The sequence below is a fragment of the Vigna unguiculata genome, chromosome 7 (assembly GCF_004118075.2).
Source record: "Vigna unguiculata cultivar IT97K-499-35 chromosome 7, ASM411807v1, whole genome shotgun sequence".
In the NCBI taxonomy this organism is placed as follows: domain Eukaryota; kingdom Viridiplantae; phylum Streptophyta; class Magnoliopsida; order Fabales; family Fabaceae; genus Vigna; species Vigna unguiculata.
The window spans coordinates 25,755,109-25,777,410 of NC_040285.1; the positions used below are offsets into that span (position 1 = coordinate 25,755,109).

General features: G+C 30.6%; 3 protein-coding genes across 4 annotated transcripts; all 3 read right to left on the reverse strand.

Moving 5' to 3' along the window:
• Nucleotides 1–2,049: 2,049 nt before the first annotated feature.
• LOC114191620 (probable linoleate 9S-lipoxygenase 5) lies at nucleotides 2,050–7,394 on the reverse strand. Its single transcript, XM_028080915.1, has 9 exons — nucleotides 7,103–7,394; nucleotides 4,999–5,294; nucleotides 4,662–4,902; nucleotides 4,185–4,523; nucleotides 3,976–4,061; nucleotides 3,718–3,825; nucleotides 3,313–3,617; nucleotides 2,958–3,221; nucleotides 2,050–2,880 (listed from the first exon to the last, which is right to left on the reverse strand). The coding sequence occupies exons 1-9, from the start codon at nucleotides 7,293–7,295 to the stop codon at nucleotides 2,127–2,129; spliced, it is 2,586 nt and encodes an 861-aa protein (XP_027936716.1). The 5' UTR covers nucleotides 7,296–7,394; the 3' UTR covers nucleotides 2,050–2,126.
• Nucleotides 7,395–15,687: 8,293 nt separating this feature from the next.
• On the reverse strand, nucleotides 15,688–18,647 carry LOC114192353 (F-box protein At1g55000). Of its 2 annotated transcripts, XR_003606097.1 has the most exons (3): nucleotides 18,111–18,647; nucleotides 16,211–17,137; nucleotides 15,735–16,136 (listed from the first exon to the last, which is right to left on the reverse strand). XR_003606097.1 is itself a non-coding variant. In XM_028082051.1 (2 exons), exons 1-2 carry the CDS (start codon nucleotides 18,534–18,536, stop codon nucleotides 16,763–16,765), a joined length of 801 nt encoding a protein of 266 aa, XP_027937852.1. In that variant the 5' UTR covers nucleotides 18,537–18,647; the 3' UTR covers nucleotides 15,688–16,762. The 2 variants fall into 2 exon arrangements, 1 of the variants encoding a protein (XP_027937852.1); XM_028082051.1 differs by having other exon boundaries at nucleotides 15,688–17,137.
• A 386-nt stretch (nucleotides 18,648–19,033) lies between these two features.
• On the reverse strand, nucleotides 19,034–21,075 carry LOC114190527 (microtubule-binding protein TANGLED-like). Its single transcript, XM_028079451.1, has 4 exons — nucleotides 20,721–21,075; nucleotides 20,491–20,633; nucleotides 20,209–20,264; nucleotides 19,034–20,090 (listed from the first exon to the last, which is right to left on the reverse strand). The coding sequence occupies exons 1-4, from the start codon at nucleotides 20,799–20,801 to the stop codon at nucleotides 19,213–19,215; spliced, it is 1,158 nt and encodes a 385-aa protein (XP_027935252.1). The 5' UTR covers nucleotides 20,802–21,075; the 3' UTR covers nucleotides 19,034–19,212.
• Nucleotides 21,076–22,302: the final 1,227 nt, after the last annotated feature.

The following is a 22,302-nucleotide window of genomic DNA, read 5'->3' on the forward strand; positions in this document are numbered from 1 at the left end:
CCGATCACAGGTTGTGTTTGCTTTTTTAATGTTATTAATAGCAACTTATTTGCAAATATATAATGTAATCTTTTTTTAAAATAAAAAATATTAAAATAGTTTAAGAAAGTGATTCTTGTTAAATAACTAAAAGATTGTTGAAAAAACAAGGATCAATTTGAAAATTTTAGGACTAATATAATAATTTATAGTTAAGAAATTAATTGTAAATTTTTGCATGGTTATTTACAGTTTGCATAAGAAATTTATATTTTATTTTTGGTTGATAAATTTTCAAACAATATTTTTTATTCCAATATTTTCTGGAAAAAAAAAATTCTAAAAACTGTATTTTCCTGCGTAGTAAAATATAGGTAAATATTTTGCATACTTTTTTTTTACAAATAATATGTTACATTTAAGGAAATAGAGGGAATAGTAATATCAAATTAAATATTTTATAGCATTTACATTAAATCATTTAAACTCCTTCTTTAATGTTGTTTTTATTGCTTATTATTTTATCACTTGAAATTTTAAAAATGTTTAATTACCGATTACTGTTGAGTAAATTTTTAATTTAATAGATAATCAAACATGTCATATACAGCTAAGATGATGTTGTCAGTTCAAAACGACATCATGCGGGGACACATCATCTTGGAACACACATATAGATTGTGACAATTCATCAATTTATAATGACATTATATCGATAGACACATTTCAGACATAGGAATAGCACGTATCTCAATCCTGTTAAGTGACACAAATATTAGAACATGAGATGAAATGGTAAAATCTTAAGCAGCCTAAGAAAGATAACCACCTAGTTGACTTAGGTGAGCGGATAAAAAGTTGATGAAATTATTATAAATAACATTGTTCATCAGGTCATTATTATGAATTCATTATAACATTACGCACAAGTCAGATTACACTAATGATTGAGAAAGTACATCTCAGTCTCGAAACATAGAAAAAGTCATAAGTATTTTATGGGAATCGTCAAAGTTATATTTCAATCCTACAAAAACATCAAAATAGTTTATATACTTTTTTTTATTTAAAAAAAAAGTTTTTTACTATCTCTTTAGAGTTTGATATTCAAAATCTTGAAAACATTTTTCTCTCTCAATGTTCTCAAAAGTATAATATGTTATACTTATCATGAAATTTTAGTTACATTTAATTGTTTACTCTCGTATATAAAGTTAAATAAATTATTTAATTCCAACATTTGATTAATTTTTCAATGCAATTGTGATAATTTTAAAACTTTTTATTTAATCTCTAACTTAATTCAAATAAGTCAACATGATCCATTTTATTATATTCATGTGGAGTGAACACAACTTGTAATAAAGTGATGACGTGAGGCTATAAACATCAAATGAGAGGAATAAATAACTAAAATTATTAAAAATGCATCAGTTTTTGCTGTATATCCTTCTGATTACTTGAAATTCAACTCGTTACACTTATAACCTCTCATTTCATTACCTTTATATTCAATAAAACAAACATGTTTAAGATGACTTATAAGTTATTTACACTTTTATATTCAATAAAACAAACATGTTTAACGAGTCTATACAAATTAATGTCATTAGGTTAAAAAGACTATATTCAATTATTTTTATATTTAATTATTTCTGAAGTTTTAAATCAAGATATATCAAAATTTGAAACAATGACAAATTTTAATTTCATATTTAAATTTGAGACTAAAAATCTATTTAAGCTTTTATTTTATTTATAATGAGATTTGAATATCAAACTTTTAAATATGCAAATTTCAAAGGAGCAAGGAGATTCCGTGTAGACAAATCTATGGGGGAACATCGTGAAGATAGTCCCGAGTGAGGTTAGTTACATTATACTACAAATACTAAACCTAACTACCATTCTGTTTATAAGAAAGAAAAAAAGAAACGAAAGTTAAAAGGTTCATATGTCAATGAGAATGAGCGTTAGAGTGTTCATCTTTTTCTTTATTTCCCGAATGCAGTTTGCCTAAGTCCAAATAATTAAAAAGTTCACGGAGCCAAAGAAAAAGGCGAAACAATCTACAACATAAATCATGATTCAAATTAAGCAAGCCCCGAAAGTTCATTATTATTTATCACAACTAAAGACAAGACCCTTCAGATTGAGATACTATTAGGAACCCCCATGCCAGTTAGTCCACCTTTACTTGTTGGATAAAGCAAAGTGTATGGCATCTTAACCGGACCAAACCGATTTCTGAATTTCTCATCACTGTTCATTCTCAAGATCCTTTCCTCAATGCTCGCGAGTTTTTGGCCAAATTTCTCAAACGCCTGCAATGGCTCTGCATCAGATGACCAATCTGGAGTCTCTCTCTGCCCAAGGTAAACCTCATCACTAGAATGTTTGGACAAGATTTCTACAAGTGAAATGCCAAGAACAGCCTGAAACTGTGAACTGATTGTTTTCAGATAACCCTTCACAGGATCTGCCACCAGTTCATCGTATTCTGGAGTTCCTTTTTCTGGCATGAATCGCCGGCTTATAGCTGGGCGACTTGGTGGGAAACCCCCAAATGGATACTGTCCGAAGTTGATTGCAGCATGGAGAGCTGAGGCAACCCATATGAGAATAGTGCAGGTCTGAATCAGATCTTCACATGTCTGCATCTTTGGCCACCAAGGTTCATTTTTCTTGTCTCCATGACCCACCTCTCTTATTTCCTTCCACCAAGATTGAAGTTCATTATCTTTCTTCACTGCGTCATCCTCCCTGTAGTAAAAGGAGCAGTAGTCCTGAACCCATGTTCTGATAGCAAACCAAATCTCTAACCCATCAACCGCAAAAGGGTAATCCTCAATCAGTAACCGAAGACCATATTGGGAAGTTGGGTCCTCCACAGCCACTCCTCTGAAAGAAGCAAATATTCAGAAAATGAAAAACAATTGATGATTCTAAAGGGTGTTTTGCTTGAATGGTTTAGTTACCTCTTGAGAAGATCTTCAGGCAGTGCCTGCTCAGGGAAAACCCAGTCCTTGTAAAGAACAGATGAAAACTCCATAGAATACCTAGAGGGGCAAACCGTTGATTCTAGAGCACCACCTGCATTAATGAGAATCTGTCTTCCTAGTGCATTTATATTCATGGTGTCACGAAAGTGAGGCTGCAGTAGTTTATGAATAGGGTGAAGCACACTAAGCTGTCTATTTGTTGCTAGAATGAATGGCTCAATGACTGCATGAGTATGCAACCTGTGACAGTGACACAGGTGTGACATCTAGAGTTAATTTCAATAGTACACAAACTAAGATTGTATTTAGTTTTTCTCTGATAGAGTTATACCAGTGGCTGATAAGTTGATGATAGCCTGAGTCCACTACCACTACATAAGCTTTGGCTAATTGCCAGAACGATTTTTCCACGCCTTGCTCCTCTGGAGTGTAAACTTTGCTGATTGCACCATATTGATCTCCTTCAGGATGAGGCAAACTCAACTCAATGGCTAGGGGCTTTAAAATTCCATTTTTTTGCAAGAACAGAATTGTCCTGCTGGCATATGTCTTTGTAGAAGTAGAGTTTATCCTTCTAATGTATGGTATCACTGCGTCATGGAGATCTAAAATGAACAATCTCCTTTCTTTAATTGCCTATTCAGCCAAATGCAAATAATTAGTATGCATCTCAACATTGGCTAAGAGTAAAAAACTATGTTTTAACAACATCTTAATGTGAAGACTGAAAAATTACCTCATCTACAGTGAGCCCTTCCAGGTTACTTTCGATGTGTTCCTTGGTTATTGTACTGGTTTGATTACCATAGAGTTTAGGATCTAACTTGCTTGCAGGTGGGAACTCCTGCAGTTATTTAGGATGACAGTGAGTGGGACAATTCTTAATTGGATACTGATTCTGAAATACATTAGAAATGGTAGATTTGACAATCATGACAAAGATCCTATTCTTTATACCAATCATTAACAATTAATTGAAAACACTTGGACTTACATGGAGACCACGAATTATGACAGGATTTATACCAGCCAGCATTTCCCTAGCAAATTCTTCATCTGTTTGCCATGCAGATTTATCCACTGTTCCAAAAACCCACATCATAAGAACACCACTTTTAAATAGTATTGGTTTGCAAAATGCATGATTTGGTTTGTTTTTACTTGCAAAAAACATGCTATATTATCCATTTATTTGTACTACACCTGCAATCACTTGAGGCACGGGAAATTTGAGGAACCTTTCGCCATCAGATCGGAAAATTTCCTTAAGCATCTCTGCCGGGATGTTATCCCTAACTTCAGTAAGTATACCCTCGGGCACCTCAATCCCTCCTTCATAGAGTTTGAATACATCTTCAAAACTGTCAAACTCATTAGGGGTGCTGTCAAATAGAGATTCCAACTCCGGTTTCAGAACTTGAACAATGGATTTCAGTGCATAGGCAAGAAAATCTGCCATTTTCAAGTGACCGAATCTTTCATCCCTAGGAACATAGACGTCTAAGCTTGACGCAATATTCAGCCTACTCTCACATTTAGGATCTGCCAAGAAAACAACAAAAGAAATTGACATCTCTATATACAATATTTGAAAGTTACAACAAATGAGTCCCTTTTAAGATATGACAGTGGTTAATAAATATTCAATGAATAAGAAAACAACAAAAATAAAAGCCTTACCTGATTTTGTTGGTGGTCTACCAGTTCTTCCCCTACGAGGGTAGGGGTATTCGTTAGACCCTCCTAGAGTAGGACGAGCATGTTGTGGACCCTTATCTGGATTTCCCAAATCATTGTAAACATCATAATCATAGACCCTGTCCCATTCTTGGAGCTGTCCCTTCCCGTTACCTCTTAAATTCTCCAGCTCTTCCTCTCTGTACTTAAGTAGTGGCACTGGTGTTTCACTCGGAAGATATGCCTGCAATAGGTACAAAATATGTAACTTGCAACAAGTCCCATAATGAACTACAATGATTACTAATAAAAATGTGACATGCTGTGTTTGTAAGTGTACCTTGTTGGAGAAGAAAATGCGATCCTTTTCATATTTATCAGCAGGGTATACCCAAGAGTTACAGATAAAGCGAATGACACCTTGGCCAGGAACATTTTCAAGTGTGAGACTTTTGAGGTAGAACTCACTGTGATGATTGTTCCTTATAATAAAGGCTCCTGGTGTTCCTATCTCCTCGTCCCACTCAAATGTAACCTTGAATGCTGTTTCTCCCACAGTCAAAGGTGCTAGTGTTGTAATCCAGTCTTCTAGAAAAGCAGGTTTCCCAAGTTTACCCTTCAAGCCATTGCTATTCCCTACAAATTATTCATAAATAACATTTCAACTTTGGAATAAATTTGTGATAAATGATAGGAGTTAAATATGATTTTATACTATAGGAGAGAGTTAATCCTTAAAAAGAGAATGATAGAAAAGTTTTACTTTTTATGGTGTAGAAGATGTAAACTGACTAAACAATATAAGATAATATCCTATCAGGTTGTTTGATATAAAAAGACAAACAATGGTTTTAGTCGGTGGGAAGTAGGATGTCATGTTCCATGGCCCAGGTCTTGACAAATGACCCTTGAGATTTCATGCTATGGAACTTAATAGATGACAACAAAGTTAACCAACAAATTAAATTATACGTGACAAAAGAATGTAAACTCGGCAAAACCAGTAGAATAGGATAGAACAAATTAATGTAAAGTTTATATGAAAAAGAGAGATAACAGAGAACAGAAACACTGCAGTAGTATTCTTGTTTTTTCTTTTTTTCTTTACTTTTTTGTCAACTTGGTGGCATTATTCTGAAAGTAATTTTCTTTCGGTCTACGTCACTAATCACAAATCCACTGTTTTATATTTTTCTTATTTTACGTTGTTTTTGCTTCCGGAAAAAGAAAAAAAAAAGAGTAACTTTGGAAACCCTATGAGATCATAGACACATATTGATATAATATTTCCCACCGTACACCGACGAATAAATAAATTTAGAAGCATATTTATTTACACCTTGTCATTGACAGCTAGGCTAGGTATATGCAAAGTTTCTAAACAAGTATTTTCAGAAAATAATCTTATTCAAACTTAAAGATTTTACTATGTTTTATTCTTTTATTTTTTCGCCTCTAAGCTAAACAATTATAAACAAGCAATTATTATTTGGTTTAAGATGAACTGAAATTGAAATATTTATAATGATATTATTAAGCACAAGATAAATTGTTATATAAAGCCATTGGCTGAAGACTACGGAAGTTAACCAGCACTACGAATCATTCTTTATTCCAGAGTCCAGCAAAATCCCAAATCCCATGCAAGCCAAACATTTTGTGATAAAGAATTATATTATTATATTTTCAGGAACTATATTATAAAAATAGTATATTTTAAGATATTATTTTCGTATAAACATACTTGTTTGGTTATTAATATACTTTCAGAGAAAATAAAAAGTGAAGAAAAGGTATTAAAAAATAAGTAATAATGTATAATTATATTATTCAAACCGTGTACTTATCCTATATGGATCTGATCTAGTGCGACCCTCTTTTCTTTAGGTAAATAATATTTTAGTTCGTTTAAAAAATTAATGTAAAAAATAAGAATTAAGTTAACAAACCTAATATTTTTTTTATAAAGATATTTGATGTCACTGAAATCGAAAAAGAATTTTTCAGTTTTTAAAATAAATATCCAGAATATTTAAAGTTTCTCTTCCTTCCTCTGAATTTCTTTCACTCGTGTTCATGCATGTACCCCACCACCACACCTAGTCATCTTTCAAATCTATAATATCTTTTATCATCTAATTCTTTTTAGAAATATTTGTAAAACATAAACACACAATCAAACCTAAGTTCCACTCACAATTTCAGAGTTTTAAACGAAAAGTTTGTTAAAAAACAGTACTATGTTAGAAACTCTGTCATCACTTGAAAAGTATAGAGCTAGTACGAGATGTGTGTGGTGGTTCATCGAAGCTTGTGATTAAATGATTTTGTAAAAGAAAAGAAAAAGCTACACAAGATGTTTTGAAGATGAAAAGAGTAAAATTTGAAGTTAGAGATGAGGGAAATGAAGAGATCCAAGTCAAGCAGAGAGGAAGTGAACTGACCAGGGTCGACGTTGACGGCACTTACGAGCTGAAGAGAAACTCGTTTACCCACAAACTCGTGAAGACGATCGAGGAAGGAGGCACTGAAATCGTTGAAGTCCAACACATTCTTCTTCATCAGCACCACCGTTCCTTTCACCCGGTGCCGGAGTTTGTCTTCGCCGGCGAAGACTTTCACGATATTCTGAAACATTATGCGGAATCGAACTCCAAAACTAACACAAAGAAACAGTAACCTTGGAGGTAGATGTTTTGTGAATGAGTAATAATAAGTGATGTTTGCCTTTTATAGACACAGTGTTAACAAAATTAACCCACAGTGTCTGTGCTCAGAGACCATGTTCTGTCTGTTGTACAAGTTAACTTTCTTGACTCGCTAATTCACTGCTTTATTTGCCAATTATATCTATGAATAAGTGGTTTTCTGCAATTTTACCACTAAAGTTTCTATTTCTGTGAATCAATTAAAAGTACCTCTTGTATATTTTTTTAAAGTCTTACATTTTTTTTTACCTAAAATTTTAATGAAAATTTTAATTAATTCATTTTTAAAATTTTGATTCGATTTAATTCTCGAACTTTAAGACAGTGAATTTAGTATTTTTAATCAAATTTTATTAAATTTATTTAACGTTTCAAATATGTTTCATAATAGTTTTTTAGTTAAAATTGAAGTAAAAATGTGTTAAACGGAATAAACAACTCAAATGATATCATAAAATATGTTTGACATATCAAATAAACTTAACAAAAGTTAGTTGAAAGGATTAAATTCACGCAATTCTAAAATTGGGGGATTAAATTGAATCAAAATTTTGAAGAAGGATTAATTCCAATTCTCATTAAAAGTTGAAAACAAAAAACATATTTAATCATTTTTAAAATAGTTTCAGATTCCCTTTAAAAATTGTTTAAATATATTTCAAAATCGGTGATCATTAATATATTTTAAAGACACAAGAACCATACAAGAAAATCAAAAAAAAAAATCCAAATTCGAATTTATATACGGTAACATGCATAGATACACAGATAAAATCAAACGTTCTATAATCCATGAATTTATATTTTTTTTATGACTTTTTTTGTATTGTTTTCATGTTTTAATGATCATTAATTTTAAAATTTTAAAATGCATCAAAAAGATTTTTAAATTTTTTTTTAAAGTATTAATATAATATATCTTTAATGTTGAAGAGATGACAGTACCAAATAAATTCAGTAAAAATTCTGAACTCATAACTAATAACTAATGCTTTAAAATTTAAAATATCAGTACAAATATTAGTTTAATCACTTGCTTATCTTAATTTTTAACCTCGATTATAGCATTAATTAGTCTTGTTAAAAATAATATTTTTGTTGCAAAAATATACTGATTTAAAATAATCGCTTTGAAGCTTTAACCTGACATCACGTCTTTAAAATATAAACTTATTCTATAGCATGCATAATGCTGTGAAAATGCACAATGTTTTATGATAAAGAAACAATGAACATTAATTTTCCGGGCATTTTCCATAAAGTTAATGAATAGGGAGTAAATAAATTATAAATTTCAGAAGCGTACTATATAGTTTTTCCGGTTTTCGTGTTTTTTCTCCGAACCCATCAGCTAAAAAAGTTGCGATCGAGAAGCTACTAAAGAGTTACATCATGTTTAAGGACTTCAAGGCCTCCTCTGACCTTTCATTATTTATTTATAATATATATTATTTTCGAACTAAAAAGGTATTTCTATCTGAAAATAATAATGAGTTTATTAATGTATTTTTTTATATCTATATGATAGTTTAATAGCTAAAAACTATATATTAACTTTGTTTAATCATTACAAAATTTACGTAATTATTCACAAAATTTTAAGAAAAAAAAAATTCGTTGACGAATTTAATCATCATTTTTTGCAATTTATATTATAGAAATTGTTAAATTATTTTTTTTGTCTCTCTATTTGTCATAAAATTTTATTTTGGTCCTCAAAATTTCCGTTGTCTCAATTTGGTCCTCATTTTCTTAAAAATGACTCAATTTGGTCCTTACCGTTAACTTTGACCAGACGGTGTTAAGTCAACGACACATGTTAATTTCTGATTTTTTTGAATTTTTTTAATATTTTTTGAATTTTTGTTTAATATTTTTTTTTTATTTTTGACACGTGTCACTTCACAATTGTGTCACATGTCAAAGTGACTCAATTTGGTCCATATATTTGTTTTTAATTTCAATTTAGTCACAATTTTTGTAAAAATGAAGCAATATTGTCCTCCTTGAGACTCAATTTAATATTTGTATACAATATTCTTAATAAAATTGATATTTTTATTAAATATTTTTAAATAAGTTCTTTTTTTAGTTTTATTATTAAACAAAGTTAAACCCCAAACTTAATTTCAAAAGTTAACAATTTTGTCGTCATATATAAAGACATCAAGTGTATCATATTATACAAACTTAGTAAAAATTAAAAATCAAATAATTTGTCACAGATAAGTTTAAGAACTAAATTTCAAGTTCAAAACAAAATCAAAGTATAATGTTTTGTGTAGAATTTAAAGTTAATTTAAAATAGCTATAGAAATATTTAATAAAACATTAATTTTAGTAAGAATATTACCATAAAATTTATAAAAAAGTAAATTTAGTGTCAATTTAAGGAAGGACAATATTGCTTCATTTTTACAAAAATTGGGACTAAATTGAAACTAAAAACAAATATAGGGACCAAATTGAGTCACTTTGACACGTGACACAATTGTGAAGTGACATGTGTCAAAAATTAAAAAAATAAATAAAAAATTTAAAAAATTAAAAAATATTAAAAAAAAAAACAAAAATTGACATGTGGCATTGACTTTAACACTGTTTGGTCAAAGTTAACGGTGAGGACCAAATTGAGTCATGTTTAAGAAAATAAGGACCAAATTGAGATAACGAAAAACTTGAAGACCAAAATGAAAGTTCATGACAAATAGATGAACTAAAAGAGTAATTTAACCTATAGAAAAAATATCTATTGATTATGAATTTATCGAAATTTTTTTGATAAAATAAGCTGGTAAACTATAATTTTTGTGTACAATGTCTGATAATAAAATTTATAGGTAATTTATAGTCTTTATTTTTGAAAAACATTTTTAACAAATTTTATGTCAAGGTATATATATATATATATATATATATATATATATATATATATATATATATATATATATATATTTCTTTTTATATTAAAAGGTGTTTGACCAGAATAAGAAGAGAAGGAAGAAAAAGTGGGAGAGATACCAAAGTTCTTGGCAATGACGATAATATAGAGACTCACAAGCAAAAGAAAGAACAAAAAGTAGAAGAAAAAAAAAGAACTAAATTATAACATTTATTAACAGATTTTATCTACGATTAGAATTTATCAATAATTACTGATTGATTTATTATTATTGATAATTATTAAAAAAAATTATCATGGATAATTATTAATGAATTTTGCATTTTATCAATAAATTTTTTTATTATCGATATAATCTATCAGTAAACTTAAATTATTGACAAATTTTTTCTATTGTCGATAAATTGTATCTAATTATAATTAACAATTTCTTAGTGAATATTCATGTAAATATTTTTGAAAATTTTCATATCAATAATGCTACTGTTTATTTTATTTTCTCTTTCTTCTTTGTATTTTTGGTGTAAATTCTAATGCTTTAAGATTTAAGTGTGATGGTTTAGTTGTTACAAAAAGAAATAACACAATTTATTTGATTTAATTTATTTTTAAAGCTTAACTTTCAAGTTTACGAGTTTATGTTAATTTATTTTTTACTGTATATCTATGAACAAATTTTGTAACATGTGAAACTAATAATTGATTAACTTACTGCATTTACATGTTATATATATATATATATATATATATATATATATATATATATATATATATATATATATATATATATATATTCTTATATTATTTTAAATATTAATTAGATCTTTTTTATAAGATAAATATAAATAACAGTAAATAGTAAATAATATGATATTAGTAAGGATTCAATGATAAAATAACATATATTTCTTTCTTCCCATGAAATATTAAGGAGTAAATTTACATAAAATTAAAATAAAATATACATAATATTAAATAATTATAAAAATATAATCAATTACATATAATTAAAGTTTTATAATAATTAAAACATAGAGAATTCTGAGTGAAATTTGTAGATGTTGAATGAATTAAATCATTGAAAGAGACAAATGAAAAATGATGTAATAAAAAAATATTCTTCAAGTGGAACGAACTAATAAAAAGAAAAGAAAACAAAATACAAATTTCTTAAATTATTTAATAAACTAATAATTTATGTAATATAATGCTGAAAATTCAAAAACAAACAGTAAATAATATAAATAATTTGATATAGTAAAATTGAGGTTTATATTTTTTAAATATAATATATCTTTTTAGTGGAACTGCATGAAATATAGAATTGAGATTGTGATGAGAAAGAAAGTACTTTTGAGAAATTTAGTATATTTGATGAATATCATAAATATTAAATAAGTTGAGTAATTTAAATAAAATAAAAAACGTGTTGAAATAAAGATTCTTTATAGTATAATAATATTAAAATTATCAAAAGAATTTCTTTTAAATTACCAAATTAACTAAAGTAAAAAATAAATACCGCTTTCTCTCTGAGTAACAATGATAACCTTATCCACGAAATTTACTCTCACATAATTGGTTTTCAATAACCCAACTCACTAACAAACGAAAATTTCCTGAAATATCATAATTTCGGTAAATTTAGTATTTCTAATAACAAATTACCAAATAAACTAGAGTTAAAAATCAAAATACTACTTATATTTAACATTACCGAAAGTGGAAATTGAGTTGTTTTTTCTATATATGTTCCACTATGATAATTAAATACGAAAATGTGAGAGCAAAGACACTTAGTTTTGTAACTTGTGGTGTAAGTTTTGTAGAATTAAAATTTGTTTTTGGTTCTTCTATGATGTTCCCACTTCTCTCTCCTTTACAATATTCTCAAGTGCTACTTTTTGTGCAACTCTTTAATCTTTTGTTTTTACTCTTTAATCGTTAATCTTCGGTGCTTCACTTCACAATATCCAACACTTTGCCTCTTTACAATATTCTCATCTCATACTTTTCATTTTCTGTAGTACTCATCTTCGCACTTTACAATGTTCCACGCTCTTTAGCAATGTTCTTTTCATAGTGGAATTAATTCTGGAATTAAATTCTCACTCTTTCTAAATATTGGAGCTTAAGATTTTTGTAAATTTCTCTGCTTCACCACTAAATGGTAACTGGCAGAAACATTACCACCCAAAAAGAACGAGCATAATTTCGAAGGAAATTTCAATCAATGGATTCTTTTTGCTTTTTTGAGTAAGTTTATTTATAATAGGTCTATTTAGCATTGATTACGAAAGTACTTGGAATAATTAATTCTTACGAAATTTCTAGTGAGGTTCAAATATGAATCAAGTTGATGGTCATCTTACGAGTTAGTCAACTCAACGTTCATTCCTAAGACTTTCGTTTGTAGTTATCAACCTAAACAATACTTCTTCATGTTCAGCTATTGATTCATGCAGCAAACATGAAAAAAAAAATGTAGGGTCTAAGTAGGATCAACACTTGACTCTCGAGTACTCTAAGTTTTATTTACACTAAGTAAATATTAAAAAGTTGAAAGATAATCTTTCATCCTTCTTACTTTTTCATGCATGATTAATAGATAAAAAATTAAGAAACGTCTCATTTATTAACTTTTAATACTTGATTGATTTTTTTTAATCTTGATTTACTTGTTTTTATTTGATTTTATATTTTTTTTTAGTCCCTCACTATTATAAATTCTCATATTACATTTCTTGCAAAATTGTTAAAAAAATTTACAAGAATTTTTTTTTTCTGTCATTTTTTTTAAGAATTTTAATTGATAGGTAATTCTTTTGTGGGTAATCATTTCCTACAAAATTATAAAATTTATAAGTATTTCCTACAAAATTTGTTGCAAAAAGTGTTTTATACAAAATATTTTACAAGAAAATTGGTAGCAATTTCTTGCAATTTTTTTTTCTCAACAAAATTTGTAAGTATTTTTTACGAAAATTTTTTCAAAACAAAATTAACGGAAAATACGAATTTTTTTAGAAATATCTGATCTTGATCATAAAAGAAATGGCATACCAGAAATGGAAAACAAAATTGATGTTTCCTAAATAAAAGAAACTAAACTTCATTAGAATTAAGACAATAATACAGGATTACAGAAAAAAACAACGTATACCAAAAGCAGAAAAAAGGACTAAGGAGACAAAGCGAAAAAAAAAAAGTTTTACAAAACCTAAAACTGTGTTGGAGAAGATACAAACTTCACTTACTACATTAGAGCCTGACAATTGGTCCTACTTTTCTACTTTTGAGTTGATTAGTACTAAAAGAAGACACGTAGTGCTTTGGTGAATTTATAAGGCTATGGTAGTTGTTAGAAGGTATAAATGAGTTAGTTGAGTATAAAGAATATATAAATTTGGTTGCCTTGGTTGTCACACGTAAGTGTGAAGTGAAGTTGATTATTAATGGTGTATTGAAGGATTGTAAGCCATAAACTTATAAATTCTCATATGTTTATGAGGATAACATATGGGAGATTAACAACCATAAGCAATTGAAAGGTTGTGAAAAGGTTTATGAGAATCACACCAAACAACATGAAAAGATTATTTTATCAATCAGAATATGATCTGACGTGGGAACCTAGAAAGATCAGAGTGAAGTTGAAGTTTCACTTATTCACTATATAAAAAAAAGGGTCAATAGTGTTTTTTCTCTACACATTTATATAACAAATAAATTATTAGATTGTAGTACAAATATTATGTCCTACTTTGCATAATTTAAACACCACCCATAAAGGGAATGAGAAAGGAGATTAAGTATCAATACTTAGTGAATTTTATTTGTGTTTATGAGATAATAATTATTCATAATTTGAGAGTTATTGAACCTAAACATATGTTTCGGAGTCTTGAGATAAATAAAGTTATTTGATCTTATTTTGTTGTGTGCAAATTTCATGTAATCAAATTTGAGAAAAGAATAATCTTTACCATATTTTTTCTTAAGCAAAAACAATTTAGATCAAGCGATAATTGACTAAACCGACATGTTTTACCAATAGGCATTACTCAAACCAAAATAATCTAATTCAAGCGAGAATTGGAAAAGATGATTGTTGCTTTTAATGAGATTTTCACTCAAAAAAAAAAATAGTGTAACTCAAACGAGAATTGTATAGAGAAAAAGAATTTTTTTTAACAATATTCTTACTCAAACAAAATGGATTCGTTTAAGTGAGAAGACATTTCTTCATATTGAAACACTCTCCTTGCTTGAGTGAGAATGAACTGACTCAAGCGAGAATTCATCAATCTAGTGAAAAATAAGATCAATATAAAAGGAGATACCAAAGAAAAAAAAATCAATAAGAAACACTTCATATTAAATATACTAGAAGTAGTGAAAAAATTGGATATTGAGATGCCTTGTCACAATAAGTTACCAACTTAAAAAACTTAATGTGATACTTCAACAATGTATTTTTTTTTTTCATGTTGTGACTATTTTTAATAATTGATCTTTATCATTATGGATACTTGAATGGTGCTTTTTTTTTTGTCATTTTCCTTTTTGTATTTTGCTTTAATTGTTGTTTTCAAATTTTTCTCAAATTCTTCATTTCCATTCACATATGCTCCACATTGTGCATTACCATTTGAAATCAACGTTTTCAACTCCTTAACTCTAACCCCAATCTGTTTTATCTCACAAATAAAAGCAGTTCATCTATTCTTTCGTTTTCTTCCTTTAGTGAAAACTTCTACAAAATCTTTATCCCAAATGAAGACATTACACTTCTTATTTGATACCAAATAAAAGAAAATCATATTAAAAAACTTTAAATAAATCACCAGAAAAAAGATAATTTTGTTACTGTGTAGTACCACATTAGTGAGATTAGTATTATAAGTGCAGTTCCACATCCACAAATTGTGTTGACACTGTAAATTGACACCGAAAAAGCACCTGCAGAGGCTATCCTCGCCTTCTCTTCGCTCTTTCAGTTTTCTTGCAGCAATGAACAAAAACTATCTGCTAATAGAAAATAATCAATTGCTAATATAGAAGAAGCAACTCCTTCGAGGGATACCATTTGATCAAAATCACAATGTTAACAATTCTTATATTGAAAGAAAATTAACCTTAAATAGATTTCACATCAAGCCAAAAAGTGGTTAGATGATGTGCCAACGTAAAACTCACGTTACTGTCTTATTGAAAACTCACTTTACTGATAGTTAATAAAAATTCAAATGTATTGGAACTCGACAAAGTATGAGAAAGACCTAAGAAATTTTGAACTAGAGCTCAAAGTCCAACACTCATTGAAGTTGGAGCTAAAGACGCCATTAACCTGTACGCATAAATATACAAAATAAACAAAGAAGAGTTGAGAAATATTGTTTTTAAAAAGCCCTTCAAATGTTTTTAACTTTCAAGAAATAAAACTAAGATGTACACTGCATGCTCTAAATCATTCAAAGATTAATGTACTATTAAAGAAAAACAGTCCACCTGTTTCTTCAAGTTACACACACCTTTTCCCTTGCCGCTTGCTGACAATCTCTCCATCCCATTAAAATTGCAAAATAATAGCATGAATACTTTCAGTTCAAAAGTTCCAACATTTTCACCGTCGACCAATCAAGAAAGATGGAAGCTTTCTATGTTCATCTCATGGACATTCCTTGGTTACCAGTCGTACTACAATAGCAGGTAGGGTGGCTGACTTGAAATCAATCAAATCAAATCACCATTTTGATATTGGAGGATACAAGTTAACAGTACCACCGATTCAACATTCTCCATTCAAAGGTTCTTGCAACTGACAGCACAAGGCTTTAGAAAAGGCAGTAATTCATAAAGGCATAACTGTTACAAAAAGACAGGATGAGAATATAATATCAAACATTCGTTTCACAAATAGATTCTGATTCCTCACACACCCTTATCTATTAAGTCATTGGGTAGTATCAATTTAGCTTCTGAAAGGCTCGAAGTCTGCACTGGTAGGAAAAGGGAAAACAGGTCATCCTCGTATCCACTTTTTGTTCGAACAGCTTATTCTTGGCATAAAATTCTGCTCTGGAGTGGTAAATGTGAATGCTTACAAATGTGAACAAAATCAAACCTTTCCGCGCCAAGCATATAATGACTAGACTAAAATAATGCATCACTTTCTGTTATAAAAGAGTAATAATAAATTTTACACATATTCTGAACACACTTCACCACATGAGTGGCTGAAATCTTTTACACACGGCAACAGTATATGACTGTAGTTTTATAAGCAAATATGACAATCTATTTAGAACTCAAGCAGTATTCAATCAGAGGAGAATGAACAGATTTTTTAAGAGGCAACCTACTGAAGCATATACTTGCCTGCAACACATTTTTTTTAACTATTTATCTATTTACCTGCCAAGCAACCTCTTAAATAATTTGTTTTCCACTTGCCATCAACCTCTCAAATAACAAGGTAACCTTAAGAAAGACTATGAATGCCCTGCTTGCCTATCCCAGTTAAGGTCTGCAGAAAATTCGGCAAATGCCGCTCGTGGATCACCATTTGAAACAGACCAGTAATATTGAGCTGTTTCATTATCAACATGCATGCTTCTCTTCAAGGAATCAACCACCCTTTTGTTGCTTTCTTCTGAGGAAATTCTGTTTGACACATAGGTAGTCCTCGTGTCTGGTACATCATTAGGATACAGCACTGCTACTTCTCGTTTTGCATAGACATCCAGCTCAATAAAGCATGTTCTGTTGATCAGAATATCAGGATTACTAATAGGGATCAATAACCTTTCCCTTGAGTATATGCCATGGTCGCTTATCATGTTGTTCAGGCGCTTTATGCCCATTACCTATCAAAACATAAAAATATCATCCAATGTCAATGTAAACACAAGTTCCTTTTCTTTTTATTAATGGCATGTACAATCTCTGCTGTGTTTGAAGGAATTGTCCTAGTTCTAGAATGGGGGTTTTTGGGTCTGGTGTGGTGGGTTGTTGCGTCAAGATGATATTTCTTTTAGGATTCGTGACCGATGGTTTCTTGAATTTTTCTTTGAATCTGGCTAGTTTGCTGAAGTGGGGTGGCTGTTGTTTTTCTCGGAGCTGTTTTGTCATTTACTTGTTGCTGAAATGTGTTCACTTATAGTAGCAGATATTACTATTATTTGCCTTCCAGAAAAAAAACGTTTTTTTTTCACACTTTCACTCAATCAGAAATCATAACATGCTAGATATCACTTTTAAGATAACTATTGTGAAACTCAATAAGGTACTCTATATCTGATTCGATGATGTTTTATAATTTTTACCTTAGACGGCAAAAATGGTTTTTAAGAAAACTTCGAAAATACGATTTGTCTTTTACCCGTATAATTATTGTAAAGTTAAAAGAAAGATAAAGTATATATGTCAACTTGCGATTAGATGATAATGTAAAAACCTTTTACCCTACTACTAGATAGACTAATACTTTTCTATTTCACTGCAAAAATGGTCTCTAAGAAAACTATAAAAATAGGATTTGGCTTTTTACAAGCTTATATATAAACTTTGATTGAAAAATCAAGGGAATCATTGTTTAAATTAAGTAAATTGCTTTGCAAAAATGCTCCATAAAGTGAATGTGAAAATATACCAGCCTCAAAAGTCGCATACAATAACTGTGATTCCCGTAATTCAGTTAATAAATGAAAACCTAGCAACTTAGGATTACAGCATAATATGGGTGAATTTAGTGTTGTGGAAACTACTAAAAAATTTGATCCAATATTATTTTACTAAGTCAGGAAAGATGATAAACCCTTGTTTACAGGTGGCACGGACCTGAACAGAGTACTTGACGGCGAGGCTAGCGACGGTGTCGCCGCGCCAAATGTGATGGGAGATGGCGAATTTGGCTAGAGAATTGTCTCTCCAGAAGCTTCCAGAGAGCGGGTCGCCGATAACGTCATTCAATTTCCAAGGGGCGACGAAGGCTCTGGTGAGCATCTCCCTCTGGGAGGCGACGGAGTTCCAGAGACGGCAGACGCAGCTGGCACGGGCGAGATCGGGGATCGGAAGGTTCTGGAAGATGAGGCGGAGGATGTCGGTGGAGGAGAGTGCCGGGAAATGGGAATTCATGGGGGAGATCACAGTGGTGGCAGTGGTGGTGACGGTGACGGTAGCGGTGGATGAGGACGAAGAGGAGAAATTGGAATTGATGAGTTGCCGGAAAATGTCACCGTCGTCTTCGTCGCAACAACAACCCATTAATTGGAGTGAAATTGAGATATAAAAAGATGGCGTATGTGTAGGGGATGAAAGGGCACGTCTTATCTCACTGCCACAATCACAAACCCTTCATCGACTTGTCCACAAAGAATGACCCTAGATTTTTTATATCATCATTATTGCTTTTTAAAAAAACATCTTAATTCTATTTTATTGAAATTCACAAGACCATTTTCATAAAAAATCTTTATGACCCCTCTACAATTGCATGTCTTAATTGATTATTTTTTTTTTCCATAAATATCCTTAATTAGTTATACTAAATTTTAACTAAAAGGTTGAAGATTTATTTTCTTTCTCTTATTCATATCTAGTCGCTAATTACATAATCATTATTATCTCTACATATATTAATTAATTATACAATTTAACTAGAATGACAAAGATGATTAATTTATAGGTATTATAGAGTTTCTTTCTGTAAGAAAATATAAAAGCTATTTTATAAGAATAATATATGAATTGTTATAAAAAAATTTATACAAAGGGATGGAGTGACATTAAAGAAATGGTATGAACAACCATTAAAGAAAAATCCTTGCACCTTCTGTGAAAGCCAAAGAGGAAAAACCATAAGAGCACAAACAATTATGGACATAAAGAATTGACATGGTGATAAACAAGTACAAGAAAGTAGCCAGAAAACAGCGAGTTCTTAAATTCCTCTAACAGGGAATTGCATCGACGAGGCTGGGCGCTGTTTGAGTCCACTTACAATCCCATCATTTTTCTGTACAGTTTTCCTGCTCCTCAACGGTGAAAGTGAAACCAATCTGGAAGCAATTCTTGAAGGAGAGAAAGATCGACGGAATTTAGATGCAGTGGATGATGATGATGGTCTCTTGGGAGGACTCAATCTGCTCAATCTTACAGGTCTTGTGGGTGAAATAGACAGAGTTGGTGGGCCTTTGGAAGCTGACGATGGAGACTTGATCAAAAACTTGTGAGGCGTTCCACCCCTGTTTCTTGATACGCCAGGGGACTTGGTTTTGCAAGATTGTTGCTGTTTTTGTGGTGGTGAAGGTGGAGACTTGATAAGAAATTTGTGTGATGTAGTTGCTCTATTTCTTGAAATGATGGGTGACCTTGTCTTGCAAAACTGTTGCTGTTGTGACTGTGAAGAGGAGTGAGTGGAAAGGAACAGAGGGTTGGGGAAAAGAACTGTTTTTCTTGCCCATGGCCTATTCCTGGGAGACACCCTATTTGCCATATACCTGTTGCTTTCTTTATCAAATTCTCTGACCTTTGGAGGAGAAACCTTAAAGTTAATTCTGGAGCGAGCCCTTTGAAGTGGCGGGGTACCATCATTCTGAGCTCTTGTTTGCTTCTCTTTCTTCCTTCTGATCCTGAGCTGTGTGTTTTCAAGTTCTACTTTCTTGTTGCTTCGTTCAGACATTGGAGTTTTTGGGTCATCTGGGACAGTTTTCTTACCCACTGCTGAGACTATTTCCCTGGCAAACTGACTTGCCTGCAAAATTTCTCCGACAGTTTCGCCTACAAGCATTGCTGGCAGTGACATTCTTTTCCATTCACCTGCATAAGGGTTCACATAAACGATCACAATAATTAAAGATATCCATGTTGTCCTTCATCATGCCCAAGACCAAGTAAAGATTTCTCTTTGCAACTGAACAGAGAGAACAAACAAAACCTGTGTTTGCTGGAAACTTTCCCACTGGAGATTTCCTCGATGCACCATTCTTGATCCTTCATGACGGCAATAATACACAAAATTACAAATTGCAGCAACAAATGGCAAAACGTTTAAGAATAGTGATACATGTCATTCAAGCACAAAGTACCACATATGTGAAGTCTGTTAACTTAACACCGTTCACAGTGACTACCAAAGATGACTTTTTTTGATTGATTGTTACATGGAAACTAAAAATCAAAGTGTAAAGCTGCAATATGAAGAAAATCAAAAGCATACCTGAGTGACTCTTGCTTGCATCTGAGACTTGTTCTGAGATAACCTCTTGTGCTGCGAGGGCTGAGAGTCACCCCCGACACCACCTTCGTTCCACCGGTCACAGTGTACTGAAGTTCCTGCAGCCGAGCGACGCATTGATCCACCTTCAAACACCCACAACAATTTACTCACAAAGATTCAAAATTTATCTGGTGTCATCAGGGAACATCACTGGCATTAGCATGCATTACCTTGTTTAAGGTTTCTTTAATCAGAACAGGATTGAGAGCAGCCAAAAGCTTCTTCTGTTTTGGTGGGGTTCTTGCAACCATCTTCGGAATATCCGAGGAATGAAATCAAACACACACACAAGGTGGGTCTCAAGAATTTCACTCAGACAAACAATCTCTCCAACTTGTACCTAGTGCCCACCCAACCAAAGATTGGATCTCAATCTCTCTCTCACTCTATCACTCTCTCACTCTCTCTCTAATAGGAAGACACGGTCCCAAACCCTTTTGCTTTTGGTTGCAGGGTTTGGCTCCTAGGTGTTGTTGACGTTGAACAAACACGAACTCTCTGTAACGTTTGTTTTCCAACGGTCGACTAAATCTATGTATGTCTATCATTCTATCTAAGGAAGCTAATTCAACGCCAACGGCTATATGCAACTATTTTTTGTCCCTATTTTGGTTGGGCCCACGGGTGCTTACGTGGGACTGCTTCCATTAGTCAACAGTAAAGCTTCATAATACAACGTTATAAAGCTGACTCTAGAAAAAGTTTAAAAGTTAATTTCCTTTCGATACAAATTAAACAATATATATTGAAATATTAAATAAACTTTGAAATGTTACAGTTTTAAATTTCATATGCCGTGGGTAGAAAATTATTTACATTGTCAAGAAATGTTTTTAAAATTATTATTATTATACAATAATAATACTTAATTATGTCGTAATTTATTGTTATTAATAATAGTTTTTAAAATATAAATATGACTTGAAGTGTATTTTAATTAAATTCGATGTTAGAACTTTGCTTGATGGATCCACGTTTAAATGTGATAAAGATTTACTTATAATTAACAATTCTCCTTACAATACCCACACAGTACACATGTAAAAGTATGTGAATTACAAAATAGGATTATTTTTTATCGTAATTGGTTAAAAGTAAATGAATCTGATTGGATAAATAAAAAGGATATTTGGTAGAAGAATTCTCTTAGTTTATGGAGAATTCGAATTCAAAAAACATTGTTTCATGTTTTGTTTATCTTTTAAAAAATAACATTTAATTTAAAAAATGATTTTTAGTCATGCTTTTTTTTTTTGCAAATATAATTTCTTATGGAAGATGTGGGAACTTAACTTCGTAAGTTAAAAAGTTTTTTTGTTAGAAATAATACAAATTACTCTTGTCAAATTATTTAAGGTGATAACGAATTAAAGATTTTAGTAAAAATAGCCCTGCTTTCTTATTTCTAACAAAATTATAAGTATTATCCAAATAAAAATTGTTCAATAATTATCAGAAGATTTATGGGCATTAAACTAGTACCGTTATAAGATTATTGACATTTGACAATGATTAATTGTGTTTCATAATAAAAGTATATAAACGTGTTTATATAATTACTAATACATATTCGTAAACTTTTAATAATTAAATAAATCTCTGCACTGCAGACAATCCCTCCCATATCAATTCTAAACAAGTTAACTCATTAGGGCAAGTTAGTTAAATACCTTTAGATATTGGTAGTTCAGTTAATTTAAGGTTTAATAGTTTTTTTTCTAATATTTTTTAATTATTCAATACGATTATTTA